The 22,130-nt window shown below is 37.7% G+C and overlaps 1 protein-coding gene across 1 annotated transcript; it reads right to left on the bottom strand.

Moving 5' to 3' along the window:
• Positions 1–889: 889 nt before the first annotated feature.
• LOC140226380 (WD repeat-containing protein 43-like) lies at positions 890–21,929 on the bottom strand. The gene is made up of 16 exons (XM_072306863.1): positions 21,737–21,929; positions 20,402–20,563; positions 19,899–20,020; positions 18,915–19,035; positions 15,375–15,517; positions 14,926–15,022; positions 14,222–14,286; positions 12,703–12,877; positions 12,428–12,511; positions 11,435–11,572; positions 10,570–10,710; positions 9,173–9,291; positions 4,317–4,494; positions 3,364–3,430; positions 2,473–2,531; positions 890–1,876 (listed from the first exon to the last, which is right to left on the bottom strand). Exons 1-16 carry the CDS (start codon positions 21,926–21,928, stop codon positions 1,703–1,705), a joined length of 2,037 nt encoding a protein of 678 aa, XP_072162964.1. The 5' UTR covers position 21,929; the 3' UTR covers positions 890–1,702.
• Positions 21,930–22,130: the final 201 nt, after the last annotated feature.

The raw sequence follows: 22,130 nt of genomic DNA, 5'->3' as shown, positions 1-22,130 counted from the left end.
TAGTTTTGAAACTTTCTTACCATCATGGTCTAAAAAATAAAGTCTTTGCAACTGCCATAACAAAGGCAAGCATAATACTGAGACAACGGGAAGAAGCGAGTATGTGCTGTAGGTTGCCCAAAAAAAAATCAAAAAATCACATATTTCCTTCTGGTTCTTAACTGAAGACTCCAATAAAATTAGGGCAACTGGGAATGCCCAAGAATGCCTAATGCTACATGCTAAACCCCATTTGACCAAAAATTTACAGGGTAACCTGTTCATCTCTCTTTCTCATATATCATTATTTCTAATTTTTGGAATGAATTTCCATATATAATTTTTTTCTTTTTACATTGCAAAGACAATCACACATACAATAACTGATATGAGTAATAAAAGGGATCTCCTGAAATATTCTTTTTCTCAATACGGACACACAGTGGTACGTCTTGGAAAGACTACAAAGCTTTTGAACCGGCGCAACATTTTGTGGGTTTTTATTTCCACATCAAAAAATGCATCAGTGTACACACACACACACATGCTCATGAATTGTGAGTGTTTACTGCTATAAAAGAAAAAGAAATAATGATAATAAATCCTTGATTGCCTTCATGTATGTCAGAGGTGGGTACTTCATGTTAGTTTTAAGTTACAAAACAGTGTGTGTGCAGAAAGTTTATCTATACCAGCAGCTGCCCATGAATATGTATTTAAGAGTGCCTGTGCATCATTGGCCATGTAATGATGAAAGCTCTTATCTAGATATATACACCATTTTTTTTTTAATACAGAAAATAAAACAAGAAAACCATGAAAATGAATCCAAAAGTGTTCCACTTCATGTGAAAAATATTGATTTTTTTTTTTAAAAATCTCTGTGACAGTTAGTCTTCAAAATATGACTTACTAAAAGTTGCTGCAATACTGTGGACAAAAGTTGATCCTTATGAATGCAAAAATGCATGTAAAATGCATTTTTCACTGATGTAACATGACTACAAGTTTCCAGTGAAATCATGTAATATCAGTAGAGGCAATTACATTTTCTTCCATAGTAAAAGTGAAAAATTATACTTCAGACCAAGTATGTATATCTTGAATGTCAATTAATGGGGTGAACATTGGATTCTTTTTTTGTGTAATAACAGGTACATTGTATTTTCTACATCCCATTACATTCAGAGGCAACACAGTCAGAGCACAGAAAGATGGTATTGCCAATTACTGTTTTAAATAACCACACTGGGATTTATTATGATCAATGAAGCAAGCAAAGGAATACTCACATCTCCCATGTTTAATGAGTTAGAGTTGGCAATAAGGCAAACTTGCAGTTATCCTATTTTTACACTAAAGAGCTCAGAAAAATTGTGAAACAATTACTGTCAGATGCAGTTAATCAAGACGGCCATGATCAAATGAAAACTAAACAAAACAAACAAGAAATAAAATCAACAGTTAATACACGGAAGTGCCATATTTACCTCAAAATTTCGCTTGCATTATTTGCACGAAGCATAAGTACTGCAATACAGTTTATGGCCAGTCACAGGATATGTTATGATACAAATAAAATGTAGAATCCTTGGCATCAAGATTTTAAAAATCAAGTATTCCTCCATATCAAATGTGTCAACTCATCGTGACACTATCATTAAACAAGTCCATTTATATAAAGAATATTTTCAATGCAAATCTCTCTTCTCTGTGATGGACACTAAGTTTCATCATCGTCATCATCTTCGATGTCATCGTCTATATCGTCATCTTCACCACCATCTGAACTGGACATCGCATCCTCGTTTCCATCTTCGTCACTCTTTGAGTGGCCATCGCTGTCTTCCTGATGTTCTGCTTCCATGTCTGAATCAGAAAACTCATCCCACTCGCCCTGCAGACACACACAGAGATAACAAGAAAGAGATATAGAAAGGACATGCATTACCAAATACTCTATACGCTATGGGACATAATCATAAATGCCACCTTGATGGTAAAAGAAAGTTACATTCTTTAATTGCTTTTAGCTGAACAGACAGGTACTAAGTTGTGGTCACAATTTGTTCATATGTTCATGTTTCAAAAAGTGGTTACTCTTGATGTAACTTCCTGATATCATTATTTGCATATTAAACAGTGGTATGAAACTGGCAACAACAACAAACAAACACATAGACTCTGTTTTACAGACAAGTGATTACACAGAATTGAATGTATTCTTTATCATGCAGACTAGAAATTTATAGCATAACTCTGAAAACCTGCCAGAGACTAGATGTGCACTAAGCATCTGGATGTACTTGATGTATTGGAGACAAAGAAAGAAAGAAAAAAAAAACAACAACAACAACACAAAGTTCACAAATTCTTAAATGCCTTTGAGGTTTTTTCTTATGTACACTTACAATTTAAAGCTTGCATTTCACAAATAATGCAGGAAAATAACAAGAAGTATTCACATCACACAGAAATAATTAAAAAACTCACCTCAGATTCTGAGTGACCAACAAGGCCATCTTCTAAGAGATCCAGTTCATCTGAAGATTCTGGAAAAGGGAGGGGGGGGGAACATATGGTGTAACTAAAACTATGTACAGTCTGAACAGTTTCATTTAGGGTACAAATCACAAGTACATGTAAGCAATGCATCAGTCAATTTCTTTGTCTATTAGTACTGTTAATTTCATATGTATGCCCAGAAAAGATAATAAGTATAATCACTGGTTGAAATGGAAATTGTAAGAGTGACATAAAGGTTGTAAACTTTGCAGCTGACTACCCTGTAATTTGCATGGTCAAGAACAAGGCCTAGTTCAAGTTCTCTGAATAGCATGTTGAGTGTGCTCATAATAATAAACCTATTGCATAAATCTCCCACAGCAGCACAACTTCTATTTTAAATCAATGATATTTTCTGTAAATAAAACCTGAACAGCTTGTTACGTAAAAATTACAATCCACTGGAGCCCCTATGACGTAGTTACACAAGTCAAATTCAAAGTGTCATCAACACAATCAACTTCCAGATTTATTGCAATTAACTACTAAGCACAAATGTTCCAATACATATCAGCATTCATCAAAGCCAAACATAATAGGTCAACTTTTCTGATATATTCATTGCAGTGCCTGTGATTAAAATGAAATTATAGTCTGATCAAATATTCAAAATAAGTAGAGTTACATTCATTTCAAGTATTTTCTTTTTCTTTTGCCTTTCAGATCTTCTTCTCACATTTATACTCTTATTTTCACTTCATGTCTTAGTGCATCTAGAGTTCTGTGTATTCTATACATTGTAGGTAAAACTCGAAGTTGTGAAAAAAAAAAGGCTGCTAAAATCTGAAATATTGGTTTCCAATGGGTTGGTTAACTCACCATCTTCATACATCACCAGCGCTTGATCTGCTTGACCAGCCTGCCCTGGCTCACTCTGTGACGAGACCTGGCACAGGGGAGTAAGTTTGAACAAATTTGATATTTGATGATATATGAATGTTTGTGTTTGTGTCTTTATCTTAATGTATGATATGCAGTAGCGCAACTGTGTGGTAGACAAAGTTCTATTGTGTACCATTATAGAAGTTGTAAATCATGTCATTTGCAGTTGTGTGAACATTGTCAATAAAAAAAAAAAAAAAATGTAAACATTAACAAATCCTCTCCACACCAAACATATTCTAATCTTCACTACACTCTGAATCATTTCAAAGAAATATTACATGAGAAAAACTGTTACGCAGAAAGTAGTCCACCATCATTTTTTTTTTTTTTGGACATAGCAATATTCATACATTACTGATAATTACAATTTGCAATAAAATGTTGCTATATGGATTCAGTTTGATACATCATTGCAGTTGATAAGAATCTCAGATAGTTCTGTGGTTTGACAAGTGTTTTCATTCACAGGAACGTATATATGCGTGGTGCATGGGTTCTCATCACAGATTATCAACTCAACAATGATTCAATATCAAACTAGAATGCAAGGAGAAAAGTAGGCACTACACAGAAAGTGAATAGCTGGCAAGAGCCTGGCATGAATACACTTGCAACAATAAAACTGCTTCCATGGCTGGCAATTTGGCTGGCCTTTTGCGTGGCATGAAATTTTTGCAAATTGCCACTGGCATTCAATGCATATAGCGCAGGCGAGAACTTTTGCGTGCATTTTAATTTCGCAAATCTTGGCTCTCGCAAAATTCGTGAAATTAAAATGCATGGAACATTCCTAGATTTACAGTATTCAAAGTTCAGAGAAGCTACAGATTTGACAGTGACTAAAGAGTGTCCTCATTCAGATCCAACTTTGTCATGCTGTTTCTTACCTGGGCTAACATGAGTTCCAATTTCCCATGCAGTCTGCTCAGCTTGCTGCCATGACTCGTCCTCGTATTGATCGTCTCGTAGATGTGGCTCAACCTCGTCATGAGCTCTGGACATGTCATCAGGTAGGACGCCCTCACACGCAGCACCTCCTTTGTCCAATGGGCAACCACTAAGCCACTGAAATGAAAACAAATGTGACATTAACATATTTACAAGTACTAAATCAGTCCTTGTAATCTTTAAAATGAGGCAAAACAACCTGTAAAATGTGAAGTATGAAATATTGGAAATTGAGAAAGAAAACGAGACATGAAACTCGTCACACTGACGAGTTAGGTGATACGCCTGGGGTCATCAGATGTCGGTCATCTGTGATCGACAAAGAAAAGAATGTAATATAGGCACCTTGAAGTTGTATTGAGCGTGCATGCAAAACGGTTTCTCTAACCACTCGGCCACGGGACATCCACGGAAACGGTAAGGCCGAAAAAAAAATGTATAGATATTACAGGGGGAAAAAGTCAATGCCCACTCAACAATCGTGGCCGCGTGAACATGTATTGCATTGCTAGAAGGAAATGCGGCCTTGTAACGACTGAGGGGTCGCTGTGCCATTTCTGGCAATTTCGGAAAAATACGTCCCGCAGACATAAAACCTATAATCGGCTGATTTTGATACCTTGCCTTTAATCACAATTTTCAGTGTGATGACGTCATCAAAGTACAAAACAATGACATGGACTTGAAAGACAATTGCTCAAAGTACAACACCTCCGTTGTCGTCATTACATACTATTTGACAGAGTCAGGATGCAACATTCTGCAGCAGTCGAAGCAATGTGGTCTCCAACACAAAACAGAGGGATATTGTGTGTGTGTGTGTGTGTCTGTGTGTGTGTATAGGTGCGTTTATATACGAATGTGATTTCTACATGGACGATATATGTAATACAAAATTGAAGAAAAAAAAGTAAAAAAGCTAGGTATTTTGTTTCGTGATCTTGTGGGGTTCGAACCCGCACGTGTGCAACCTCACGTCTCTGAGACGTCGCCTTTAACCACTCGGCCATACGTCTCGACGAGAACAAAAAGAGGAACGTAAACTTATGTATGTGAAAGATGAATCAGGAATCGTTTTGTCCACATTCCATTCTCATTTTCAGTTTTAAACTGCAAAATTGTCAAACTAATAAGGAGATTTCAAAGAATAACATGCATGATTACTGCAGCTTATTGTCTCAGTTACCACACACTTAAGTTACAGAGGAAATGGAGCAAAATCATCTGAGATAAAGGTGCTTAAACGTTGTCAAGTTAATGCACATAAAAAAAAAAATCACCTCCCATAGAGATAACACGTAAACTTGTCTGATTTTGAGTCTTTACCTTTAATAACAATTTGAAGTATGATGGTAAGTCTTCTTGAACCAAGAGTGTGGAACGCAAGCTTCTACGTGAAAGATGAATCATGACGATCACCCGTGACCGACACATCTTCAAAGGGATCAGTTATTAGAAGTGGAAGCCCTCGTGCCAAGCATATTGTCTCAGCAATTCCAAAGCAATGATACCCTTACATTTATGCATACCATAATTTCCCTCTGAAATCAATGGTAGGTATATTCATGTACAATTGCTTGCCTTGTCCATAAACTTTGCTTTACAAACTTTCAGTGAAACGTGTCATAACATAATTCTGTAACTCCATTAGCAGGGATTGACTTCATAAAGAAAGATATATCAAATTGAACGCTTAGCGCGTATAACTAAGGGGGATTTTAGCCTGATGCTCTGTTCTTCACTGCTCAGATACCAACAACACTCATTACCTACGGCTACGTATAGAGAAACAGCCATGACGAAAATAAGTTATTCCTTTTCTTTGGCAGATAGACACACAACCCCTTTAAACCACACTATAATTGACATGGAGGGACATGAAAAAGTTCATTACTACTACTGAACAGTGATGCCTTCTACTCATGTGGCACAAGATACCTCTATAGCAACATAAAACCTGTCTACAACTCCGTTATTGCGTCAAACAATAACATCCTGGAATTTCAAAGAGATGAGCGAGACGCCATACACCTGGCCTAGAGTTAATTCATTCAGTTGCCATTCCTGCTCCAGTTGAGTTATGCAAATTATTTTCCGACCTGTCTTGTGACAATATAACAGGAACAAACGTAGAGAAAAGGAAAGGGAAAGGGAAAGGTGGCAAGCGGGGCACTGTACCAAGGGCAATTTAAACAATACGTATGATAAATGAAGCAAATCCAACCTAGAGCCTCCGACAAAAAAAAAAAGAGGAACTTGAGCGACTGTGTGTCGTGGGGTAGTATAATTGATAAGATAATACGATAAATGACATCGATCGGAATAAAGCTGAACTGCCAAAAGAAACACAAAGAAAGAGAGAGAAAAAAATGATAGCGTCCTGCGGGTCTCGAACATCTCGTCCTAAGGTAGTGCATAATGACCATGCAGCGTGCTAAGTGACTATAAAGCCACACGGCTGTACCGAAGATTGGATGTGAAATTTATCTTTAATCTTTATATATATATATATATATATATATATATATATATATATATATCTTAAATATTTATACCATATACAACATGAAAAAGTTCATTACTACTACTAAACAGTGATGCTTTCCATTCATGTGGCACAAGATACCTCTATAACAACATATAACCTGTCTACAACTTCGTTATTGGGTCAAACAATAACAACCTGGAATTTCAAAGAGATGAGCGAGACGCCATACACCTGGACTAGAGTTAATCAATTCAGCTCCCATTCCTGCAAGTTATTTAAACATACATGTTCCTACCTATCCTGTTACAGTATAACAATAACCAATGAAGAGAAAAGGAAAGAGCAAACGAAAGGTGGCAAGCGGGACACTGTAACAAGGGGCAATTTACAACATTAAGTGTGACAAAATTAATGAAGCAAACCCAATCTCCAAACTCCAATACAAAACAAGGGAAATAGAGCAGCCGTGTTCACGGGTTACGTACACTTGATAAAGTAATACGATAAATGACATCGGAGTAAAGCTGAACTGCCGAAAAAAAAAGAGAAAAAAAAAAGAAAGAACGGATAAAAGTCCTGCGGGAGTCGAACCTCTCGCCTTCCGGTATGGCGTTATGAACAACCAGCGCGCTAACCGATTATGCCACATGGCTGTCCTGAAGATCGAGTGCGAAACTTAAATTTAAATACTATCGTGACAGTGTTGACTTGTGATGGCGCTATTCAACTTCCCACAAGTGGCAGCGTGGATTCGATCAATATACAGTTGCAAAGAAAAATTGGGAATCGTTCCGTACAGATTGCATTCTAATTTTCAGTTTTAAATTGCAAAATTGTCAACCTGATGAGGAGATTTGAAAACATAAAATGCATGATTACTAAAGCTTGTTGTCTCAGCTACAACATATTTATGTTTCAGAGGAAATGGAGTAAAATCAGATGAGGTAAAGGTGCTTAAACGTTGTCAAGTCAATGCATGGTTTAAAAAAAAATCACCTCCCATAGACATAACACGTAAACTTGTCTGATTTTGAGTCTTTACCTTTAATCACAATTTCTAGTATGATGACGTCATCATATTTCAAAACCATCACATGGCCTTGAAAGGCAAATGTTCAAAGTGCAACATATCTGAATTTGGGGTAATATTGAGCTTAAACAACAGAGATACGAGCAAATGAGTGTCAGAAACAGTACCTCAAAAAAATCAATTCCACTTTTTTGATTTAAAATGACGATATGATGACGTCATCGCGTATTCCTGGCAATACTGATACTTGGAATGTTACTTACAATTCATATACTTTTGTAATATGCAATAGAAATATAGGGTCAACGGACGATTTAAAGAGCTATGGCGAAATAAACAAAGACATGTTTTTTCACTATATTTGCAGAAAGACGCGCACGCGGAATTTGAACTTTGACGCCAGTGCATTCCTTTGTTATAGGTCGTAATCGATCGGAAATCAATGGATATTATTACTCAAAGTATCAGGAATCCAAATCAGTCAAAAAAATTGCATTTTCATGTTGCTTACGGGCTCTGCGCGCGAAATTGCGCGGACGGACGCGCACGCGAGAAAATGTTTGAAACGCTTAAAATTGTCTGAAACTTCGAGATTTCCCATTGGGAAGTCGTTTTGAGCCTTTTAAAATTTTGACGCGCGCTTACGCGCGCGTAATGATGACCTGTGTAACTAGCGTTAAAAAGTAAGATAGAGCGTGACCTGAACTTCATGTCCACCGAAAATGATACAGAAATGACATCTAGTTATGAAGTTATGATCGATCATGTGACAAGGTCCGAAAATCACAAAATGGCGCCTAGATGACGTCATAGATATGTAACTGTCATGAAAACCTTATTGTGGCTAGATTTTGTCATGAGACATGTTGACTGAAAATGTCATGTTATTTCGTAATGTCATTCTTGAGATATTGACGACACAAAATTGTCCAGAAAGAAAGAAGAATAAAAAAAAATAAAGAGAGATTTTGACAATCACAATAGGTGATACGCTGATAGCGTATCACCTAAAAATACACATGCATTCATAAACATACAAACAAAAATATACAGGATTCAAAGGGATGCCACACATATATGATGATCAGATTTTTTTTTTTTTTTTTTTTTTTTTTCGAGGAAAGAGAACTTTTAATTCAGGCTACATGTAGATATTTTCTTTACGAAAAAAATAAAAAATAAAAAGTTCCTGCACCAGAACTGGTAATGAAAGATTTCCACAGAAGTTACTAAAATTGAAATCATAATAAAACTGCCAACGAATATCAGTCACCAACCTCTGTGGGGCAGTGTTCATTCTCCTTGCCAACTCTTGAACCAAGGGAACAATGAGAGGAACAGGCAAACGTTGAATGGTGTTGGTAATCACTTTGGGTCGATCTTGTTTCAAGACTCTCTGCAGAGTGAAATACAGGGGGAGAGTGTCATTCAAAGCAACAAACTAAAATTCAACAAGGAAAAACACTACAAATCAAAATACACTGCTTTATGAATAACAATCAGAAAGTAGAGCAACTGAAGAAACGCATATTTTGTTGTCCCTACATGAATTTAAAGGGACTGTACAGTACTGGTTGAGGTGAGGATTCATGTTTTGAACATTCCTAAGTGAGATAGTGAAAAGCCTCTTACGAAATATGAAAGAGCATGTAATTTTAAGAAGGATTCAACGTTTATTTGACGAAAATTGGTTTTCAAATGGCCGAGATATCCAAAAAAGTGCTAATAATAAAAGGCGACATGCCACAACTTTATTAGGATCTCTTTGTTTCACCTCGTTTTTGGATATCTCAGCCATTTCAAAACCGATTTTCATCGAATAAACTTTTGATACCCCTTAGAATTGCATGCTCTTTGACATCTCATAAAGTGGTTTCTGAATATCTCGCAAAACGTTAAAAGCTAAATCCTCACCTCGACCAGAACTGTACACACCCTTTAAAGACACAGAGGGACGCATCACATAATTGATAGACATAAACACACACTAACACTTTTACTCACATACCTCTCATGGTAAACAAATTCTACAGCCAGAGACATCTGGCAATGATCACATCAATTCTATGGGTAGCAACGTTCTTACATTAAACTAATACATATATCTCAGCAAACTCTATAGGAAAGCCATGTATATTTAACAGCAAACAATAGTTGTAATAAACTGTAACATCAGCCCTACACCATTTGAAAGTGGAAATGTTGAACCAAAATTAGTGTGTAGTCATCACAAGTCAAGCTGATACACGTGGAGCTGGTTCTATTTCATCTTCCTCTGTTTGTTACACGGCTGTCATTTTGCACAAGGGCGCAATCACAGTTATGTCTTTGAACAGAGGATTTTTGTAATTGTGTATGAGGGTGTGTGGGTATACACAGAAGAGCTTTGGTTAAATGAAACACTCAGGAATTAACAAAACAAATACAACAGTTTATAATAACAACAATGAATACCTCGTATAATTCAAAAACATCAAGAGGCCCAAATCACTCATTGTAGAGATTGTAGTACATGCAATATTTGTTACAATTTATTAATTTATTATTTCTATATTTTATTGGGGGGGGGGGGAGGAGGGAAGGATAATTTAGCCATCAACAGACAAACATTATTCTGCAACTACTCTACAGGGAAAGGCCCATGAAGAGGAATATGAATTTGGTTTTGACTCACATCCAGCAATTCGTGGTCTTGACTCTGCAGTCCCTGAGACAGCAAGGTAACCATGACGTCAGCTCTAGGTGGCTGGCTCTTGTCAACATCTGGCCTGGCCTGAGCTATGGTCAGTGCATTCAACCTGTCCTCCATGCTCAGCTGGACAGGATATCAGTAAAAAAAATACCATACATTATGTGCTTTTCTTCTTCCTTCATGCCACGTAAATCATAATCAGAAACATTACATTTTGTAGAACCTGAAATAGTCTGTCTTCGGCATGGAGTGAGCCGACACAGGTGGAGCTAGTTCTGTTGTTTTTCTCTCCCTCTGTTTGTTACACGGCTGTCATCTTGCACAAGGGCACAATCACAGGTATGTATCTGAACAGAGGTTGCATAATACATCACGGATACCACACACTATGCCAATACTTCCTTCACCATCAATCCTTGAGAGCTCACACATCAAACCACAAGCAAAGACACAAACTCTCATACACCATGCAGACGTAACACAATTTTATTGCTATTGGTACATTACAGCATTCTTCGTATCTCAGTGAGTGATGTAACATCAGTATCTCTAGGCATGTCAGAAAGTGAGACAGGAGCATTTTCTCTGATTGGTATGTATATAATATGAAAGTATAATTTACACAGAAAGCTGCCTCCTCTTGATGTGCGAAGAAGCTGTCTTCCTAGAGTTGTTTATCTGTGTTAAAGTATAAATATGTATATATATATATATATATATATATATATATATATACATATATATCTGCTATTATATGTTTGATATATGTGAGTTACAAAGAAAATACATGGGTAGAAAATCCAGGAAAAAAGCTCTTAAGAATCTCTTCATGAAAAGAGTGTCTCACCTCAGTCCTGAGCGATTTCCTCTTAGCCTTTCTCCTCTCAGATTTGGTTGGATCACTCACACCCTGAATCGGCCTGCTGGGAGCCATGTTGTTTGGTCCCAACACCGTCACATCACCGGTAGTAAGAGGCTGCTTCACCTAGGTAACAGACAAATAAGAGACAGAAGAATCCAATGATTTAATGCGCTTGAGGATTCAGCAAAAAGATGTTCACTCAGAGAATCCTCGTTGAATTGATCAACTCCAATTTTACAATAGAAGCCTTTAACTGCTACACTTGAATAGTCATTACATCCAATGACTAAGTCCATATCTCAGACTTTAATACAAGGTAGTTTTTTGAGAACTTACATCCCTGTAGGTCATGCAGTCAACTTGTCTTTCCAATCATATCTATACATTGCAACTGATTGACAAATTGCCCTACATCGACGTAAATAAGCACTGAATTGATCAGTGTTTTAGTAGTAGCCATGATAAAAAATCATGGGCGTACATACTCGAGCAGGATTCGAACCTACGACCTCCTGATCACCGGACAGGCGTCATCTCCACTAGACCACCGAGCTTTCGCCCGACAGCAAGTGTTGGTTCTAATCCTTATAGAATGCAGCGGGTACTGCTTTGTTATTCAAATTCATGAAATTCTTCCGTCGAGATGTTTTCATTGCAACTGATTGACAAATTGCCCTACATCGACGTAAATAAGCACTGAATTGATCAGTGTTTTAGTAGTAGCCATGATAAAAAATCATGGGCGTACATACTCCAGCAGGATTCGAACCTACGACCTCCTGATCACCGGACAGGCGTCATCTCCACTAGACCACCGAGCTTTCGCCCGACAGCAAGTGTTGATTCTAATCCTTATATCAAAGCAGATGAAAACATCTCGACGGAAGAATTTCATGAATTTGAATCATATCTATACAATCTTCAAATTCTGGTGGGTGTCAAAAATAAGGGCTAGTACATTCCAATCACTCAGCTTACCCTGTCACCCGCTCCCTTGTCTTTGCTGGAATGAAGGCTCGCCTCTCGTATCAAGCAGATCTCCTTCTCCCATGAAACAAATTTCTGTGAAAAACACACAAAAATAGATACAGTGATGCAAATCTTTTTCAGATCATGCATATTGAAAGTGGCAGAAATACAGGAAAAATGATAACAGAGCTTTACTGGGCTAAAGCTTGGTATGTTATCAAAATTTTATCAAATTTTATAAATGTTATCAAAAATCACGGAAGGCAACTGGTTACTACACTTACTACTGGTTCAAAAGATGGCTTTAGGGTGATGCCATAGGCCAATAATATCTGAGGTTGGCCATCCACCAAGGAAATCTGAGCTGTCAGGATTGGAATGGGTCTCGTCACAGATTGCTTGCTGCCTGCTGTTGCCACAGTGATTACATGATTGGCTTGGAAAGGTGTCTTGGCACTCCTGCATGCAGAGAACATAGGTTAAAATTGGTGTTTGTTACAATTGAACCACAAAATGATCACAAAATACACTCCATAGTAATAAGCTCACACATTTCTACTTAGCTTACCGCTTCATAGCTATAAACACACATAAGAATTGCTTCATAAATGAAACACACTAACACCATAGTTGCCCGACTTCACGTGGGTGCTTGTGTTATCTCCTAAATGGCTGCATTACAGGTTGAGCTCCACTACCGATAGATCAGATAAATGCAAGCAATAATAAAACATCACAATTGACTGCTCAACACATTTCTGTCAACACAAAGATATCCACCAGTTCCTGCTGGTATTGTACCAAAAAAAAAAAAAAAAAATAATAATAATAATAAATTAAATAATTACACTACTGCATTTGGCTCATGTCACATTTCAGACCATGATTGGACATAGGGCTGCAGAACTAAAAAATTCTGAATCTCTCACAAACATTTGAATTCCAAACAGATTTACATGGCAATATCTTATGTGTTCAAGTTTGCTTGGTGGGCAAATACTGCATTGGCACAGGTCATGCACGTCTGTACATCACACGAGCAGGAAAAAACGTATTGTTAAAAAGGTAAGACTGAGACTGGACAAGCACTTGCACATGAAATCATCTACTGTTTGCTTATAGAGCAAGCTCAATGCATTAGATGGCACAGCTGGATCAACATACAATGGCTGCACAGTAAAATCACCCTTGCCCCCTCCTCAACATCATAAATCAATAAACACTGAAGACATCGCTGAAGGTTGAAGCCTGCATTTGCAAAGCTTCTCTGGAGACTCAAAACCATCAGCAGGCTCACTGCTGCTTACAATGACAATCTTTACAAGAGCCATATCGCTTTCATCACAACCACAACTGGCTAATTATTGCCGAGAATTCCCTATTCGGTAAAGTCCAATGTATTTTTGATCATGAGGACAATTTCTTAGAAACCCAATATTCTTAAAACAATGTACATACTAGTACCATCGAAAACATGGGTATGCAGAACAGGAAAGGCAATTTCTTACGTTTCCAAAAAATTCAGTAGTCATACTGTCTACATCTTACCTGTGAGCAGTGTTTACCTATGATACCTTCTTTCATACCATGGGGGACAGAAAAAACAATATTTGTGAAAAAATATTTTCTGGGAAGTTTTCAAAACAATATCTACACTTCAAAGTCAACTTACGCACTCGTTTTGTTATCCAATTTGAGTGGTTCTTCTGATTTATATAATCACGTAAACTGTCATTTGCTGTCAAAAAAAAAATATTATATGGGGGTGGGGGGATGGGGGTGGGGGGGGGGGGAGGGTCTTACCCATTTAAAACAGTATCAAAAATGTGAACCTGGCCAGACTGGGTGATGACAGATGTGTATACCACCTGGTATGTGAGAGATAGGAGAGAAAATAATGAAGAACTGATTAGGAATAATTCATACTAGGTGACACACACAGACTGAGCAATACAAATAACATATCAAATAAAGTTTGTTTTAAATTGATGTAAACCAATACCTTGGTGACAGAAAGAAACATCAGTGCTATGAAGGTATGCTAGTGCAATTTTATGCCATAATGAAACTGATACTACACTGCTTCAACATTTTTTCATGAAGTTATGGATCGAGAAATGATTTCTTGCCTTGTACATATTTTTTTCATATAGAGTGACAAAACACTTTTAAGTGCATTGAACCTTGTGATCATCTATTTAGCTTCTTCATATATGTATGCAAACTTGTAGCAATTACAATGGCACGATAGTCAAAAGCTGTGGTAGTATTTAATGACCAGCACATTTCACTTGACAAAGTTTTTGCATGGAACCACTGATACATCAACCAAAAATATTACCCAAGGCAAAATATCTTCAAGTGAACTCAAATTAATGTTTTTATTGACTTTCAGTTCGAAGTAACCATACAAAGATATAATACAACCGAATGACTCACCGAATCACCAAATAAATGTTTTTTTATTGACTTTCATTTCAATGCATCCATACACAGGTATGACTCACCGAATCTGCAGTCACACAGACATCAAAGTCTGATGGTTCTTCAGGCACAGCAAATGAAGCCAGAGAGGTTTTGTCTTTACTTCCCCCTTTCACTTGCCTAAAATATAACAAAACAACACATTTAGATCTCTTACAATCCAAATTGTCAATCTTCATGGGAGCATGTGAAAAAAAAAATCATAAATACAAGTATAAAGATGTCTACAGTCGAATTCAATTTGATCTCTAAACTGCTTGCAGTCATTAAACATTGTCAATATGACACCACAGTCCAATTCAATTTGATCTCTAAACTGCTTGCAGTCATTAAACATTGTCAATATGACATCACTACTGAAAAGTGATACAAACACAAGAGATTACTCCTGGCAAGTAACTGAAAAAAAGGCACAATAACGCTTCATTATTCCTTTTGGGCATCTACTCCTGAACAGCAAGAGAGAACATACCACACATTGACAATCCTGTCACTGGCTGCCGATGACATGAAGTAGAGGCCCTCTATTGCCTCGAGTGGATCAGCCCCCTCAGATCTCGATGACATAGGAAGTACTCTTAGTCTTGTCACATGACTGGCATGTCCTGTGTATTTCTGTTGCATAAGAGACAAATCACCATTTAGCCTCCACATAAAGAATTTCTGAAGGCAGGACCCACAAATGTCTACTGTGCTATGATACTAATGCAAAAAGATTAGAAAAAACAGTATAAAGCGCCTTATAAATGCAATTCAATTTGGGAAATAGCTCCTCAAATAGGATGTTCTTGCGGAAAAAAAAAAATGTTTTCCAATACTAGAACATATGAAATGATGGGTGAAAATGAAATAAGAGGTGACTTGACAGGCTCTGAATCTCAGGAGATTCTGTGGTAATGACATGTTTTTTCAGTCATGGCCATGTATGCGTGGTGCATGGGTTCTCATCACTGATTCAGTTGCCAGGCTATAATCTATAACAAATTTAACACAAAGGAACAGTGAGACCTAGTTTCTTTCATGTTCATTTCACATAGAGTTGAAGCGCTGATACATTGCATACTGTTAGTTTCGACCCCTTTGTTTTAAATACAGTCAAACTCGGATACCTCGAATTCGTCGGGACTGAAGAAAATGGTTCGACGTACGCGAATTTCGAGGTACGCGTACGTCGAATTTTCTTCGACTTATCCGATGTTTATCGATGTTCGACGTTTATCGATGTTCAACATGTCTGTTATAGTGCCTACTGATTGTTTGCATGCTTGTCAATTTGAATTGAATCAACTTTTATATGAATGAATTGAGTGAAAATCGGAAATGAAATCAAAATTTCAGAAATAAAGATTTTGGTGGCCCGATCGCGCCACCAAAAAAAAAAAAATCAAAAAAAAAAATCGGATGTTTGCCTTTACTTTTGAAAATGAACAGCGGTAACAATCGGCTACGTAAGATGCTAAAATAAATGTCAGGGGTTTGCGTTTAATTGTGGAAATGAATGACGGTAATATTCGACTCGGTATGATACTAAAATAAATGTCGGATGTTTGCTCATACTTTTGGAAATGAATAACGATAAGACTCAGCTCCGTATGGTGCTAAAACTAATGTTAGATATTTGATTTTGCGTTCGGAAATGAATAAGGATAACATTCGGCTCCGGAAGACGCTGAAATAAATGTCGAATTTTTGCTATGACGTTCGGAAATGAAAAACAGTAACATTCAACTCCGTACGATGGTTAAATAAATGTCGGATGTTTCCTTATACTTTCGGAAGTAAATAGCAATAGCATTCGGCTCCGGAAGATGCTAAAATAGATGTCAGATGATCGTTTTTATGTTCGGAAGAAAATAGCAGTAATATTCTGCTCCATCATGTCCATATGATGCTAGAATAACTGTCTGATGTTTGCTTTTAAATTTCGAAATGAATAACAGTAACATTCAGCTGCGTTTAATGGTAAAATTAATGTTTGATGTTTGCTTTGACGTTCGGAAAAGAGTAACAATAATATTCAACTCCTGACAATGATGAAATAAATGCTGGATGTTTGCTTTTACGTTCGAAAGTAAATTGCAATAACATTTAGCTCCGGAAGATGCTAAAATAAATGTCGAATGTTTGCTTTGATGTTCTGAAGTGAATAACAATAATATTCAACTCCGTATCGTACGCTGATAACTTATGCCGGATGTGTGCTTTTACGTTCGAAAGTAAATGTCAATAGCATTCAGCTCCGGAAGATGCTAAAAATACATGTCGAATGATTGCTTTTACGTTTGGCATGTTTGGAAGTGAACAGCAGTAACATTCTGCCCCATACGATGATAAAAAAATATTGGATATTTGCTACGGTACATTTCGAAATTATAAATATCAGTAACATTCAGCTATACGTTTCATGGTCCAAAATGTCTGATGTCTGCCTTGACGTTCAAAAATGAAAAACAGTAACATTCGGCTCCACGCGATGATAAAATAATTGTCAGATGATTCATTTCACTTTCGGAAGTGGACAGCAGTAACATTCGGCTCCGTTCGATAATGAAATAAATGTCGGATGTTTGAAATGAATAACGGTAATATTCTGCTCCGTACGATGCAAAAAATTAATAACAGATTGTTGCTTTAACATTTGGAAATGATTAATGGTATTAATCCGCTCAGTTAGATGCTAAAACAAATAGCGGATGTTTGCTTTCACGTTTGGAAATGGATTAGGATAGTATTCAGCTCCGTAAGATTCTAAAATGAATGTCGGTTGTTTGCTCTTACATTTAAAAATGAATAACGGTAACTTTCGGCTTTCTACAATGCTAAAACAAATGTCGGATGCTAACAAATGTCAGCAAATGCTCCCATTTTCTCATTTCAAACGTAAGTTTTGACCTCCTCAATATAATGGGCATCAACTTTTTAAATAATCTCTACGCCTATTTGTCAAATCTTTTAAACACAGAGTAAGATGATTGAATTTTCTATTCATTTGTTTTAGACATGGGCATCTGTATCACTTCAATAATGCTTAATATTAATTTGTCTATGTTTAGTAGGACCGATTTAGTTTTTCTTATGTTTTTCCTGATTTTTTTTTTTTTTTTTGTCACCAGATTTTACCTTCGACCACCAGAAAATAAAAATCAATGATATTGGTGGCCCGATAAAACTTAGTGCGGAGCCCTGTGTATTCTATTCTTCATTGTGATCGGCCTATACTTCCAGATTTTCATAATCGCATTGCTGGAAAAAAAAAAAAAGTTTCAGTGCTTGCGTTCTCGGGGAAGTAAACTTCGTGAAAGGCAAAAAAAAAAAAAATTGTTTAAAAAAAGGCACTACGAGGGAGATTGATGTTTTCACAGTGGAGCGTGATTAATGGCAAAGATATAACTGTCAACGTAAGCAGGTGCGCCTCGACGGCTGAGAAATCTACGCGCACGGTATGACTGTCTCCATCAAAAATCAAAACACAGTGGTTAAAGAAAAGCAAATGATGGGGCAGCGCGTAGTGCTATCGTAAAGCACTCCATTGGCACGGGTGCTATGTGCATACCATGTACGTGTGTTCGGTAGGTGTTGGGGATTTTCCTTGTCAGCTGTGTATCGGGTATTTCTTCTTGGGCGCGCGATTGTTCTGGTCTCAGAATATTTACAATCGAGTGTGAAAACATTTGCATGTCTTCGCTGTTCACGCGCGCTTAATCGGAGATGCTGAGTGATGTTTGCAATTTCGATTCGAGCAACATGCTGGGAAAAACAATAAGTTAATTAAGATCGGGACATTAGATTTCCCTTCGAGGTAACCGAACTTCGAGTTATTCTTTTCGAGCTACGCGAATTTTAATACACGGAAACTCCATCGGAACAATCGGGACTTTCATTTTGCCCCCGAGGTAAGCGATATTCGGCTTATCCGAGTTCGAGGTATCCGAGTTTGACTGTATGGACATAACTGTGCAAGAAAATTACAATATGCCACCACAAATCTTCAATATCTTGCAGAGCTGCATACCTTCAGAACGGTTCTTGTGTGAAGATTCCAGAGTTGAATTGTCCTTCCTGCACTCAGCAAAGTTTCCCCACCAGGACAAATACAAATAGCATGAACCGACGTCTTGTCCCCTTTCCATTTACTAGGGGAAAAAGTTTCAACGGATAGTTAAGTCATTTGGTATGTAGCAACAATACAACAGCATAGATAATAATGATGATGATGATGATGATGATAATAAAAATAATAATAATGATAATCATCATCATCATCATCAACATCATAATCGGTGTGGACAATAATTTGCATATCCAGATGTTGTGGTAACCCTTTCCACGTTTGCTTGACACAATCCTAGTCATCCCTATTCCCCATCGTGAAAAAGGCACAAATACATTTTCACGGATATTTTTTCCACCTGAACATGGTAACATTTTTAAAACCTAGTAGAGTATGCCACATCAAGGCTTAAAAGATTCTTGAAATACACCATGCAATTTGACTAGAATCCATAACTAGTTCTCTAACGAATTGGGACAAACAAAAAAATACCTCATATCCCTCAATCACTAAAATACCAAGTCTTCTTGAAGCATTCATCCACAGTCACAAGAAATGAGACAAGAAGTTTTGTAATGGACCTGAGAGATACTTATCCATATCAGGAACTCGATCGAATGCTAAAAGCTCTTTATTTTCAGAGGAGAAACAAAGTGACATTTACAAGCCTTTCCACTACCCTCAACTCAGCACAGGATGCTGTCATGCACACATCAACCTAATGCACAAGTGTGAATCTGACTTTTTAAATATTTGGTATTGATAGGATCTCATCCTTATCTCACACTTGACAGCATGACTAATGGTGAAGTAAACGCAAAGAGGTGGAAAAAAAAAAGAGAGAAATTACTAAAGGGCACTTCAAATGCACAGTCCCTATTTCTTCAACACCCACAGAAGTTCAACATGGTACAACTTCCTTGTTGCATTATCACTTCTCATTACCTCCGGACTGTCCTGTTGGTGACATCCCATTCTACTATTTGCCTGTCATCAGAGCAGCTGAACAGGGTGTCTTCACTTGGGTGCCAACAGATGTCATTAATGATGTCGTCATGGCCTCCATCCTGTTTATAAAGAAGATGATGTGTGACAGAAGTGTTGGCCTGGGAAAGTTTCTTTGTTAGTTCAGTTGCTCATTCTTGGGCAGCAACAATTATTAGTCTTCAAAAGAAATGTAGTATAAGTCTTGGTAAACTTGAGCAGATGCATTCACATCTTCAAAACATTTATGTACAGGTACAAAATGAGGCCTTTACCATTGTTGTATCATGACTCTAAATGTAAAAAACTTTGGATACAATCAATCCATCACTATTTACATCACTATCTCGGTAAATATTGGTACCACACAAGCAATTTCAGTAAAGACAAAATCATGTCAATTGTGGAAACACTAACACTGCTTAAAAGAGACATTGCTAATGTACTGCAAGTCAGTTACATACCAGTGATGACTGTAAATCCCCAGTTAAGACACTGTAGAGTAACACACTGCCTGCTACTGTTCCAAGGGCCAATAGGTTGGTAGGTGACAGGTCATCAACCTCAGTTATCTCCTCTGATGCAGCATTCTTCTCTGTTTTCCTCTTCTTCTTCTTACGAGTTTCCTGGATTACAGAGAACATAACGAAACTATACATAATTTTCAAATGAAGGCACAAGAAGATGCAGTAGTTTATCACAAACATGCACACTTTTTCCGGAGTTTTATTTTCAAATTTACACTTCACAATCCTGACAAAGAGCTTGGATCATTCAGTTCATACCTCTTAAACTAAACACAAACACACATGTACACACACACACAAATGTTAGGAAACATGCAAAACCAGGCAGGAATACAAGTGAAGTGTTTGTTGCCAAAATTTACAAGAGGCAAAAATGAAAGTCTTGATTGGAATAGAATCCTTCCACATTCTTCTTTCCCTTTTTGTTGCCAAGTCAGGATGTGTGATATGGCATATACAGAGGTGTGGCCTTATAATATGCTTATTGCCAAATACAGAATAAAATGTTGGCTTTTACATATGTTAAACTTCAAATGTAATAAATTTAAATTTAATTCAAATTCATGACTATTCCGTCAGGGGCAGGTAGCCAGGGCGACTGGCATGCTGCGAGTTCCCACTGTTCTTCTTCTTCTTGGTGAGTGACCACCACAGTCAACGAGCCGATTTGTCACTTTCAAAGGAGTTTTGTTAACTTGTAATGTTAGTGTCCCACCACTGTTATGTTAAGCAAGGTTACATTTTTTTGTTTTAAAGTTTTGTAACTTTGCATAGCATGGCATAATCTCGGCCAGGGCGGATCCAGGAATTCCTTCAAGAGGGGGCGCCTTTACAAAATTATAGGGGGCGTACGCATCCCTCTTTTTTCTTTTTATTTCTTCTGTTTTACATGTGAAATGTGTAACAAAAAATAAAGCACGCTGTCGCTGGGTGTGCTCCCCTTGCCCTTGGATCCGCCAAGTAATCTGAGTGATTCTAACTGGACGTAGACTACAGTGTAGAACTACATTGAGAGTGCAAAGTCTTGCATCTAAATGAATAGAATGGGAAGTTCTTCATCAGAGCATGTAATTACATTTAGGCCTAGTAGCAGTCCAACAATTTACCCAGTGGCAGTGCAGCTGCAGTGGCGTGATGAGGTGGGGATATGGTCCCACGCGCATGCCGCGCTGCTGTTGCACAGTGCACAGCGTGTTGAAACTGCACTGCCAATCGTGCTACAACTCGATTAGTGCAATAGGATCGGCCCTCGTCGAATCACTAGATACTTACATGTGTTCGACGTGATTTCCTCTGCCATGCAAGGCAGGTACATGATGTCGACAGGTGCGAACTCGGAGTATATTGCTGCTTTATGTCTCCGGTATTGGGATCCCACACTGATATTCTGCCATCTGCACTAGAGATGGCAAAACAGCTTCCATTTCCAGAGAAGGCACAGCACCTGTGACTAGACGTCGCCATGTTGGTTCGCAAGATGTACCACGTTCAGATCCCACGTGGCCATGAATACGCATGCGTCACCCAACCAGCTGAGCGCTATGCGCTAGCGAAAGACTCCTCAACCTGCTACCTCCGGGGCCTAACAACCAAGTAGCCAACGCATGGTGGACACTGCTCCGCTGGTTAGTTCCCTGATGGCCATTATACCGTACGATGACGCCTA

The sequence above is a fragment of the Diadema setosum genome, chromosome 1 (genome assembly GCF_964275005.1).
Source record: "Diadema setosum chromosome 1, eeDiaSeto1, whole genome shotgun sequence".
Taxonomy (NCBI): Eukaryota; Metazoa; Echinodermata; class Echinoidea; order Diadematoida; family Diadematidae; genus Diadema; species Diadema setosum.
Note: the sequence above shows the minus strand (reverse complement) of the source record. Positions and strands in the feature narration are given on the sequence as shown.

Excerpts from the sequence above, each read along its gene's own strand:
- LOC140226380 (XM_072306863.1), bottom strand. The coding sequence starts at position 21,928 with ATGGCGACGTCTAGTCACAGGTGCTGTGCCTTCTCTGGAAATGGAAGC. Across the intron at positions 20,021-20,401 it reads GGGATTTACAGTCATCACTG|GATGGAGGCCATGACGACAT; the intron begins GTATGTAACTGA and ends CTTTATAAACAG. Across the intron at positions 15,518-18,914 it reads ACACAAGAACCGTTCTGAAG|AAATACACAGGACATGCCAG; the intron begins GTATGCAGCTCT and ends CTTATGCAACAG.